At 40.8% G+C, this 12,592-nt stretch overlaps 1 protein-coding gene across 1 annotated transcript in view; it reads left to right on the top strand.

Moving 5' to 3' along the window:
- Nucleotides 1–12,592, top strand: part of THSD4 (thrombospondin type 1 domain containing 4) — a 319,815-nt gene that overhangs the window by 290,280 nt on the left and 16,943 nt on the right. Inside the window, exons 12-14 of the mRNA XM_055716936.1 lie at nucleotides 1,583–1,712; nucleotides 3,441–3,645; nucleotides 6,112–6,285. Coding sequence (XP_055572911.1) covers nucleotides 1,583–1,712; nucleotides 3,441–3,645; nucleotides 6,112–6,285 — 509 coding nt within the window. The remainder of the gene's footprint in view (nucleotides 1–1,582; nucleotides 1,713–3,440; nucleotides 3,646–6,111; nucleotides 6,286–12,592) is intronic.

Raw genomic sequence — 12,592 nt, 5'->3', positions numbered from 1 at the left:
ATAAACCAATAAATAATTAGTCATTTGCAGTAATGCACTTGCTGTAGGATAGCCTAAATAACTAGAATCACCCAATTTTTAAGTCAGTGGGTCTGTCTTCAGGCGGCGCAGCTGGCAGCTGTGGGCTGTACTGTGACCACTTCTCTTTGCCTGAGCCCTATTTCTCTTGTAACCAAATGGCTCCTGTTACCAGAGGTGTTTGGTGCCATTGCTGTACCGCAGTGACCAGGAGGGGTTGCTGCCACTGTACGTGGTGTAAACATGCAGAGAGAATCAGCAGGCTTTTGTACTACTTTTTAGAAAGAACTAAAAAGGAAATGTTTCCTAGTCTTCCTTTTGCTGTTTATGTGCTTGTAGAGTTGCCTTTCACATCCCTTGCCAGATTCAACTCCAGATGGGCCTTGCCTTTTGTAATCCCATCCCTGCACAATCAGACAGCATCTCTGGACTCCTCCAGGACCGCCTGCCTCTGCTTACACCTCTTGTTCTTCCTTTTTGTGTCTGAGTTGAGTTAGGAGCTCTTTGCTTATCCATGCAGGTCTCCTGCCACCTTTGCTTGATTTCCTCTTTGTCGAGATGGACCTTTCTTGAGCTTGGAGGAGGTGGTCTCTGAATATCAACCAACTCTTCTGGACCCCACTTCTCTCTAGGGCTTTATCCCATGGGATTCTTCCAAGCAGATCCATGAGGAGATTTGGGTCTGCTCTTTTTTGATATTCAGGCTTGTGGTCCTGCTTTTTGCCCTGCTCCCTCCTCTTAGAATCGTGAAATCTACCATCTCATGGTCACTGCAGCCAAAACTGTCCCCGATTTTCACACCCCTGATTTCTATGTTTTTATGTATCAGGTCTAGCAGAGCACCTTTCCTGGCTCCTCAACCACCTGTGTCAGGAAACATGTTAATGTGCTACAACTTTTCACTTACCAAATACCAGTAGACATGTTAGCACCTTGCTCTTTGTCATAATTTTGATAGTTAGTGTGCACTGGTAATAGAAGTAGATTTCTGTCTTTATGCTCTAGCATGAAAATTATTTAAAGGCCAAGTATTAAATGTGGAGAAGAGTAATGTTTAGTGAGTTTGTAGTCTACAGTAGTGCTTAACCTGTAACCAGTATCTTATGAATTCTTTTGAAAACCAGGCAAAGTGGATAATGTTCTCATGTGTTCACTAAACGCAACTCTAAAGTAAGGAGGCTCAGTCTCTTTCCAGAAGCACAACAGAATTACTGCTAAATTTTTCCTCCTTTCAACCTATGTTTTGGCTTCATTTTTTTAAACTGCCTGAATACTTAATGTTTGTACTCTCTGCACTATAAAGGCCTCATGTAGACCAAGGAGCATATTTTCTCAACCTTTCCTGCAATGCCATGCTGTACTTTCTGTATACTAAAGGCTTCCCTTAATACTGCAATTAAATAGTCTAGCATTTGGCTCTTACATTTGGAAATTTTGGATAAAATCTTAGTCTGTATGTCCTGTTGTTAAGTTACTCTTTTCCTTTCTGTGTCAGTGTTGGATGCTACTGTTATGACTCTGGAGTCTTTTGCAACACATCACCTAATTTTCTTCTTCATTTCAGGGTCACAGTACCCAGTTTTCCACTGCGTCAACAGAATCACTCATGAGGAGGTATCTGAGAGTTACTGTGACAGCAGCACCAAGCCCATTCCAGAAGAGGAGGCCTGCAACCTCTTCCCATGTCCAGCTTTGTAAGACACTACAATTTACCTCAAGTGAAACAAGCCAATGTCATTGAGGTTTTGCATGTGAAAGAGGCTATTCTAAGTAGGAAACTAGTCTGAACTTCTAAGTACTATGCACTTGTTTCATAAAGTGTACTGCATATTTTTTCTGTAGTCGTTGGTGGCCTTCTTCCCCTTCACAGGGAGCAATAGCATTCAGAGAAGACAAAAGCGAAGTTGGCAACATGAGCTTAATAATTTCTCAAAGTTGCTGTGGTTGTTCAGGTATGCAACACTATACACGTTCTTGATATGGGTAGGTTTTTTTTCAAGTGACGGGCCTCGCATATACCTGCCTAAAGAAGAGGCTCTGTAGGTTATATTGCTCCATACTGGATCAGTGTGCTGTAGTGCCCACATGTTGCTTCCACGGTATCATATTTAAAGATAAGGTTAGGCTGACAGTGCTCACAGCCACCCCCTGGGGAGCATCACATGTCTTTCCTTCAATTCAGTAGTTCTTCAGCTTGAAGACAGGGTTCTGGAGCGGTAGTCCTTGTTTCCAGCACACTAATACTGCCAGCACACAAGATGTGATTTCCTTTGGAAAAGACACTCGCCATCAGGAGGCTGTGACTTACAATTGGCTAAGCAACTTATTTTAAAATGTCAACAAGAAAAACTTTAAAAAGTCAGTTCATCCAGGGTGTATACCAAGAAAAGAAAATGGTTAAACCCAGTTGCCATCGTAGCAGCTTTATTTCAGCAGAAAGCTGTATTTTCCATCTCTCTTGTGGTTACATTCTTCAGTTCCCTTCTGAGCAGCCAGTGGCCACTCCTTATCCCACAGAAGTTTCTAATGGTCTGAGTGCTGCTATAGTGTTAGAGGTGCCTGACAAGCCATTTCCTAGTGCACAGTAGATACTCGGGAACTTCTGAAGATGTTTTCTTGGAGATTCTTCTCTCACCAAGCATTTTTCTCACCTTTTTCTTTGTAATGACTCATTCTAATTCAACATCATCTGTTTACACAGGATAATATCAAGAATATAAACAAAGATATGTAAATATTTATTACAAAGATTACAGAGATTTTGCTTGCTTTCTGCAAGGGTTCTGAAATCAAACGTGTGAACATTTCAGACACTTCCCTTATTTCTGTATGTCTTCATGCTTGAAATGAAAACTGAAAGGGAAAATTACATGTTTAAACAAAAGTGATTAAATAAATACAGTGAAATCTTGGAATGAGAATATATATCTAGGGAATCTTTTCATCTCTAAAATTAAATGTATTCATTCATTGCTTATTATTTACTATTTCAGTAGTATGTATGAATGCCTAAATGCGTTAGGGATTTTTCGATACTGTCCTTTTTAGAGCCTTTGCTGCAAAAAAAATTTATGCAACACACCTTAAATTTTTTAGAAGTATCATTAGATCAGTAATACATATTATAGATAGATTCTTTAAAAGAAAACCAAACAGCAATTACTGGGTTAAGTAACGTTTGTTAGTATGTCTTGAAACCAGGGATTGTGCAATCTGTATGCATACTTACTATTATCAACCACTATGGGTAGATTGGGTGCAAGTATAAAACATCTTCATGGAATATCGGTATGCATATAGAGTCTTACGGGTTATTTTATCAGATTCTATATCAGCATGAGGATCACATCATTCAAGTTCTGTTAAGATTAGTATAGAGAAATCTTTACTGAAGAAATACATCTTCTTGATTTTTTCTTTAGCTGGGATATAGGGGAGTGGTCTGAATGCAGCAAAACATGTGGCCTTGGTATGCAGCACCGACAGATCCTATGTCGGCAAATGTATGCCAATCGCACCTTGACAGTTCAGCAGTACCGCTGCCAGCACCTGGAGAAGCCGGAGACAACCAGCACTTGCCAGCTGAAGATCTGCAGTGAATGGCAGATTAGGACAGAGTGGACTTCAGTAAGTATGAGTCATTAATTTGGGGCATAACACCTCAGAAAAGAGTAAGAATTTTCTTCCAGGTATCACTGATCAAACATTAAATTTGTTTTTGTTTAAAGCGGGGAAGTGAAACGTGAAAAGCCTTGGAAGTAGGTGAATCTTAGTTCAAGAAAACCCTGCTGGATTATGACCATTAAACTTTACTGTTCATAACCAGAAAGAAGCTGAAAATGAGCAATTGAATAGTACAAAACACACAGCTGTGTGTGTACAGAAGTACGCAAGTTTTCTGAGCAATGTATTTTTAAATGTTTTGTGAAGTAGAGTTGGGGGAGCCTTGATAGGTTTGCCTGTGGTGACAAACCTCCTGCTCTTTCTCATAGCATGTAGAATTTAGTTCCAGGAGTTATTTTACCTTATGGATGTATTATGGGTAGGGTCAGTAGTTGTTGTTACTGTAGTTGGTTTGAGGCTATGCCAAGACTTTCAGATAAATGTGGATGTCCAGTTCCAGGCTTTAATTTTTCTGTGTTGCTTACAAAAGGTTTGGCCAACCTGACAACCATCCTAGGTATTTTCATGGCCGTTGTGTGAAAGAGACAGTATCCTGGTGTATTAGGTGCAGTGATAAACAAATCTTTCAGTTAGCCACAAAACAAAACAAAACAACAAAAAAAACCCAATTAGAGTTGCTGAATTATGTGGGTGGATAGACTATGAGAAGTTCCAGCTTAAACCCTGAACCTAAACCTTCTTTCTCCTTTCTGCTGAAGTGCTTCCTTACTCGTAACGCCCCCAGCCCATGCTGGAATGTGTTTCCCGGCATGCATGGGCTAGCTGCACTGGCAGCAGCAGCACAGCCGTCCATCCACACAGACACAGCAGGCTAAAGTGTTGTGCAGCAGGCTGTTTGTGGCTTTCTAGTGGGTCTTCCCGCATGGTTTGAAGGTTAATGTGGGTTAACTCCCTCAGCTGCGGCATATTTGAGGCTGATAGTGGCATTCATGCCCATTCATGAAGTATCTGTCATATGTTCATATATTCCCGATTTAAAAAAAAAAACTAGAAATACCTAGATAGATGAGTGTAAAAATATGTGGGCACATTAATTCATTATTCATGATGAATTAAATTCCATCTGGTGTTAAAGGATAGTAAAACAGATATTAAAGGTAAAGTTTTGGGTTTTTTATTGTGTTGATGATGAGAAAGGGGAGCTGTTTTTGTGTGGTGTTTTGTTGCATTTTGAGAAGTATTTCAGTGTACAGACCCTTTAGAGGTTTACTGCATACAGTGAATCAAGCCAAACAAATGCTTTAGAAATTGTAGCTGGTTGAATATAAGTGTAACAACTGCAATAAAATTTTGTGATTAATTTGCTCTTGGAAGTAAAATTGAAGTTCTTGGCATGAGGAAGATGCATTATAAAGAAAGGAGCAATTGAGTTTGCAGACTGATGTCGGTATAACATTTGTTTGTGTTTGTGCTTACTGAAGTACAGTTAGGTTGTCACTTTGGAGACGGGGCTGTGATCTTAAAAGTAAGTTTAAGATTTTCTTGTGTGCTTACCATTTTTTCTGACATACAAATGTCAAAAACTTTGATCTAACTGATTAGAAAAAATGGCATTGAAGTAATTTTTAATATGGAGTCAGCAGATGACTTCGAGAGTAACTGGACAAATGACATAAGGAATGTTATAATAATTTTTATTAGGATTTTGCTATTTAATGACCTCACGCATCTAGTCTGGCATTTTGCCAGTGTTGTAGAGTGAACAGTTGAAGAAACAGCTGCAGTCTGAAGATGAAGTTTGTGAGGTATCTTACTGTGGGAAATCTATTTTACATGGTAAGTAACTTTGACATGTAAATACAGTAGACATGATTCAGCATTAGAAAGCAAGGAAGAACCAATGAGGCTGCCTTTGGAAGCCTTGCTAGGAACCCTTGTATGCAGGTACCGCAGTCTTTAGTCTTCAAATTCCCAAAGATTCCTCCCTTTCATTCTGGAGTATTTACAGGACTCATCAAAACATTTCATGCATATGCAGCAGAAAGTTGTGTTCCCATCTTGCTTCATGATGTGGATGCTTCACATAATGAGGCAGAGGTAGCAGCAGTTGTCAGAGTCCTCAGAGGCTGAAGAAGCGAGAGCAGAAGGGGCAGCCTTTACTTGCAAGATGGACTCAGAAGTTTTGGTTTTTTGCATTTCTCTTGCTTCATGTCTGCTTATAGGTCAAGATCAAAATTATGCAGAGTATGTATCCAAATGTATCTGCATAGTGTACTGTAGAACACTACAGACTGAGCATATGATTAAAACTGCTACTGTGTTTTTACTCCCTATTCCTAACAATCGCAAATAGTTCTGTAGCTTCTGTGGACGTCTCGGCAGGAATGAATGAGCTGTACATTCCCAGCTCCCTGACTAACCACTGCAGTTCTTGCATAGAACCCTGATACAACCTCCCTTTTGTTACAGTGCTCAGTGCCCTGTGGAGTGGGGCAGAGGACCCGAGATGTGAAATGTGTCAGCAACCTCGGAGACATTGTTGATGATGAGGAATGTAACATGAAGCTGCGGCCAAATGATATTGAGAACTGCGACATGGGTCCCTGTGCAAAGAGCTGGTTCCTTACAGAGTGGAGTGACAGGGTAAGGCTTCCCATTATCTTTGTGCTGCCAGAGCTTCTAAAACAACTTAGGTACTCCAGGATTCAAAAATATACATCTGTACAGCCATAAAAGGAGTGATCTTATTTTCCTTGTTTATCCTTGATCTGTTAAACAAGCAAAAGCAAACAAAAAATTAATGATCCCAAGGGCAACTCAAGTTTGTGTTAGATATAAGAATGCATAGAAAGGGCAAGCATGTGGGTACATGGCCAAGCATCTGGATTTAGAATTGGCTCTGTGTCTGAACTTTCCAAAATATTGAGTGTGCTGAGATTTATTATTCTGCCTTGTTTAGCCCTGAGTCTCAAGATTCAAACTCTACAAGTTTCCCTACTGTTTTTTTAAGAGATGGAGGTTTGAGGCCTGATGTCTGGGTTTAAGTTCAAGCCGTAAAACAGTTATCCTTTAGCTGTGAAGAGAGGAACAGCTTTGTAAGCTTAGGCAAGGTTGATTCAGGCTTTTGTACTTTGTAAACATGGATGTATTTTTTATTCCAATGAGTCAGATTCTCCACATGAAGGCAAAAAAACCAGTGGTGATTTACCTTGTTTTGTGATTGGGTTCAGAGTTGTTGTTCAGCAGTGATATTTATGTGTCGTGGTTTAACCACAGATGGTAATTAAGTGCCACACAGCCGCTCACTCACACCCCCCCTCACCCAGGGAGGTGAAGAGGAGAATCAGAAGGGAATGCAAAGCTCAAGGGTTGAGATAAGGAAAGTTTAACAACTGAGATGATGATGGCAATAATAACAATGACAATGATGATGATGAAGGAGAAGGGGAGAGAACTGAAATCCAAAGGAAAGGGAGAAAAGAAAACATGCACAGTACAGCTGCTCACCACCCAGTGACCGATGCCCAGCCAGTCCCCAAGCAGCGATCGGCAGCCCTGGCCAGCCCCCCAGGTGTATGTACCAAGCATGATGCCCCATGGTATGGAAAACCTCTTTGTCCAGTTCAGGTCAGCTGTGCTGGCTGTGTCCCCTCCTAATTTCCTGTGCCGCTCCAGCCCTCCCCGGCAAGGCCTGAGAAACCAAAAACTCCCTGACCACACTGTTCCCACACCATATTCACAACAGCACTGCACTAGCCACCAAGAAAAAACTTAACTCCATCCCAGGCAAAACGAGGACAGTATGCTTTCCTGAAGAGGCTTACACACACAGGCTAAGGCAAGCTTGGTATTTCGGTCCCTGTTGTGTATGCTTGCATATCAATTTCATCTGTAGACAAGTTGAGCTTCTTCAGTCTGTAAAAATCCTGATTCCATCTCCCTTTCCTTTGACTGGTTGTTTTGGCAGGCAAATAATAAATTTATCATGGAAACTGTAAGATTACATTCATACCTTTATGGATTCATTATTTGGATCATTTTGTGGCAGTATTGCTGAAAGCTAGTCATGTCTGGCTCATAGGTTATGCACTAGTTTGGTCACTCAGAAGATTTTCCACATTTTAGATGCAGAGGAGGAACTTCGCAAGTAGAACAGGTACCTGGTATATCACATAATTTTAAAAAGACTGATCAGATTCTTGCTACAACTAAAGGTCTTCAAAATTTTCAGCCTTTAGACAAGTCAAATAGATTTTACAAAGACAAAAAAGGGGGTTTTTCCGGTTATTATTCACTCAGTGTGTGCTCTTGCATAGCATGGACAAAAAGTTACCAGGTAAGGTTTAGGTATTAGTGCAAATGGCAAAGATTTTGCTGAAGGGGAAATGTCGCTGCCTTTTATTATGTGTTGGGTTTTTTTTAGCTTGTAGAGCTGTACAGGGATATTTTACAAGTAAGAGAGAAAAATGCTTTCTAGCCACAAAGATCTTATTCTTGAAAAAGCTGGCCCAGCTACTATCAGCTAGTGCAGCTCCACCACATAAAGCCCATACATTCCGGTGAAGACTCTAGCGTCAATGTTTTCTTCATCATTCTATGCTGATATTTTGTCTTCTGCAGAATTAAAGTAGGTTTTGACGCTGAAGGTTATGACTGTGGAATGAATGCTTATTTATACGTACTAAATGAGACAGAGAAGTGAAGCAGGTAATGTGGAAAATGTTGGAGTTTTTTCTTACCACAAACGTTTTAGGGTCAGAGAGTAAAGAATGGATTTTGTTACCTTCTCAGCTTATATAAGTGTACAAATTAATTTCTTCCAAATGCTTGCTACTGTAGTTGGCATTATTCACCATCATGTCTGCCAGCAGTGGGTTTGGAGTTTGATTCACGAAGAGAATGGAAGGAACAGCTTACTTCAGGAAAAAAGTAGATATGAGCTAGGATGTGCAGAATCTTCTAAGATTCACACATACCTTACAACTGGGATGTTCAGAGAAGTTTAGTGCAGTGATCCCAGTGGAAGTCAGTGGAATATAGGAGTAGTCAATTTTGCAAAGTCAGGCCTTTGGCCATTACCTTCCTTACTGCGCCTTTCAAGGGCTCTTTTTCAGGATCAGAAGTCTCTCTTTCTTTGTAGATGAGTGTGTTTCTATTGAAAGACAAGAGGAGAATTCGGTCATGGAATGGAAATGACCGTTCCCAGGTGTATGGACTTCGCATCTGTAATTTCTCAAAACAATTCTTTAAAAAGTGCTCTAAGCCAGGCCAGACTTCAGCAATAAGCATAGATCAGCGATGGGCAGCCACAAATGTTTCAGATAAGCAGGCAAAAGTTCAAATGTTTAAAGAAAGGTTGTTCAAACCTTTTGAGTCTGCAAAACTGTGGTGGAAATCTCACAAGAACAGACCTTCTTTGTGAGATTTATTACATGCCTACTGCAAGTCCCAGCTGGAAATACCACAGAACAGTCTTTCCCATTGTATTTTGACATTTCAGCCGTGGCTAGAAATAAGAGGTAAAAGAACTTATCATAACTTTTGAGAACCTTGGAACTTTGAAATGGTTGAGTTCAAACTTGGTTACAGCCATAAGAGAAGGCCTGGCTTGTGCTTTTCTGAACCCACTTTGCAAACACTTCATGTGTACTGTTGCACATGCAGCAAGTTGAGATTTCCAGAGGCCTGTCAGAGATCGCTTAGGCACATACTTTCTCTTTCACCAAGGGATATATCAAACTTCCATGTCTGGATTTATGTGATGCATGGGACATTACAGTATAGCCTTGATTAATTAGCAAAACATCAAGAAAAAGCACAGTAACATAAAAATTACAGTTGTCTTTGCTGCCAACAGATGTCAAATTTCAGGATTTGATAGCTGTGGTATATATTTGTGCAGAATTTGACAAGGGTATTCTTCAACACAGGGAGAGAAAGAGATGAATAGTCACATCTGAGTTTTAAGAAAAGGACAGGATCTAATCTAGGGTTGGTAGAAAGATTTTGGGGTTTCTTGTTTTACTGAAACCTTGCAAAGTTTTAACTGATGCAAAATCATGCTGGTTGCCTTCATTTTCATTAATAGTTTCTGTGGTTCTGAATTGGAAGATTATATCATTACATTTCCCTAAATGTGATTTCTGCAATACAACATATGTGCACTTAAAAACCTGCAGAGTACATACAGGAATTGTGTGTTAGGAGTTGTTTCTCCTTCCCAGCGTGGGCTGTAAGTAGCTTTACTCCGTAAATAACACTTGGCTGCCTTCTCACCATGTTCTCCTGTCTTGTTTTCCCACAACATGAATTTATGTATTTCATGGCCCACCTGTTCCCCCTCACTGCATTGACCTTCTTGGATTCAGTTTCATATACATATAATTAATCCTAAGTAATTAACCCCCCTCCATGTTCCTAAAACAATTCAGTTCTCGTTTTGAGTTGTTTCTATAAACAGGTGTCAGTATGTGACACACACTGCTACCTGCACAGCTTAGGAGTTGTGCGGCTGCCATGTGCACACTGGTGGAGCGTGGGAGGGAGGGAAGGAAAGTTCATCCTGGAGAACCAAACCCTTATCTTCTGAGAAATTCATGCTCTGTTATTTGTCTTTGCAGCAGATCTAAACACCATACTTTGATATCCCCTGGGCTCAGTCTTGAGAGAAACAGAAATTTCTACTTGTTTCAAGAGGAAAGATCACAGGTTAGGTGTCTCTAGCAGCAAAATGAGACTTCTCTTACTCTGTGTGCCTGTCCTTACATTTATTCCTCTACCTTGAGTACAAAGAAGACAATTAAGTTTCATGGCTTTGTCTTCTACATGATCTTTAACCCCTTTTGACTATAGAGAAGCTGGACAAACTTTTGTGATATTTTTACGTGCGTTTCTATAAAATGGCTTCCTGGATCATAATTCTGTTAAGATGTCCTACTGCGTTACAACAGCAGCGTTCCACCAAACTGCATCCATTAATCAGTAGAGTAAAGCTGGTGAACCTTGCTGAACTTAGCAACAAAATTGGAATGATGGGAGCAGATGAGATTCTTGCAAACATTTCACATGACTGATTCTTTGACAGCTCTAATTGCTGGAAAGTTTACTTCTCCTAGGGGTCAGAAGCGGAAAACTGCATTCTCCTGATTTACAGCAATGGGACACTCACCAGTGTTTCCTTCCAGCTAACTGGAGCATTTCCCACTTGCATTTTTGTCCATTCCTCATTGCCATCTCCTCTGCTCATTTGTTACTCATTTTATGTTTAGAGCATACTTAGAAAAGAAGCCAAAATACAAACAATTTTAGATGTTAATGAGATTCTGAGGCCAAAATAAAATCTTGGGAAGAAAGAAAAATGCTGCACATCAGAGAACAAAATCAAAACAGATCAAATGCATGCTCTGGATTTCACTCTTCATTAAAAGGAGTAACAGCAATGCTTCTGTAATATCTTCCATTAGAGAACTGTGTTGTGCTTCATAAAAATCAGCGCTTTATTCCCCATAATCCCCAAGCATTACCTAACAGGTACAAGCAAGTTTATTAACCAGTCAGATGTGGAGTCACCAATGAATATTGTAGCTCATGCTCTTATTTTACTGGGGTTTATTTAAATTTGGATAGCTCATGTAAAATCTCCTCGATTCTGAAAAAAAAACACAAAGGAAAAGAGACCACCGTTGAGCTTGTACAGGTGTTTCGTTATTTTTTATTATCGCTGTTCATTTGTTTTCAGTATAAAATGAAAACAAGATAAAATACCCTCTCTGTTGATTTCACATGGGAATCATATGGAAGGAGAAGTTTTGCATTCTTTATGTATAAATATGTAACTGACCTCATGATTTGCAATGAAACATATGGCCAGGAGAGTTTTGAAGGAGACATTGCTAGAAGGGTGGCCAGGACCTACAGAGATTCTGTTTTCTTTTCTAGAGCTGATCTCTCTTTGCCACAATTCAGCTGCTTTAGATAAAAATCAGCATATAAAAGTCTGCATGGCAGGGAGCGCTAGGGCCTGCAGTGTCCCGGTGGGGTCAGCAGGGCAGGCTCAGAGCTTGCAGGCAGGGGCAAACGGGAGTCCAAATTATCGTCCAGGTTATGGCAATGAGGCAGGTCCAAAGTCAAGCTGGGAAATCAGCCTACAGCTCAGGTCCAGTAACCAGGGTAGGACACAGCCCAGTGACCCTGGGACAGGTCTGTGGTAATGAGGCAGGGTCAAGGTCACCCTCAGAGGTCCAAGGGTCAGGGATGGATGAGGCCTGTGCCCAGGCTGTGGCTGGGGACTGCACGTCCCTCACTGAAGCTCAGGTAGGGGCTGGTGGACCAGGGCTGAGGTTAGATCGGCACGCTGGGGCACGGGCTGGAGTGTGGCTGGAGGCCCCAGGTGAGGCCGGTCATACACGAGTACCAACCGTGCTACCAGCTATGTATGAAGAAGGTAACTGTGTACATTGAAGGAATCATCATCCAGCTGAAGTGTCCAAAAATTCTAAGACCGTACTTCAAACCTTTTGTTACCTTGGAAGGATACGGTGGGTCTGCCAGACTGAGAACAGGGATGGAGGGATGGTTTGACTTTGATCCAGCACCTACCGTAAAGGTGCACTCTAAAGGGAAATGATGTAAATGCAGTGATCAGAAAGTGTTTTGGCAATACGTAAGGATATTTCTGACTAGCGCACCCACCCACCCACCCACCCTTTCTTTTTTTTTTTTTAAGAGATTAAGGCTGTTCTCAACAGTTTTATGTCCTTTGAAAAATTGCCCCCAGTTTTGGAACTGTGGCAGAAGTGAGCTTCTGGAATACAAGTCTTAGTTTTGTTATGGGGAAAACAACAGTTACATAATCCTTCTAAAATCCCTTCTGACAGGGATTTTCTCAGCGTAGGTGGAATAATGCTAAGGAGTTTCATAAACGCATTTCAAACATAGGTCTTAATTTTTA

Source organism: Falco cherrug, chromosome 7, assembly GCF_023634085.1.
Source record: "Falco cherrug isolate bFalChe1 chromosome 7, bFalChe1.pri, whole genome shotgun sequence".
In the NCBI taxonomy this organism is placed as follows: domain Eukaryota; kingdom Metazoa; phylum Chordata; class Aves; order Falconiformes; family Falconidae; genus Falco; species Falco cherrug.
This window is presented reverse-complemented; position numbering and strand designations above follow the sequence as displayed.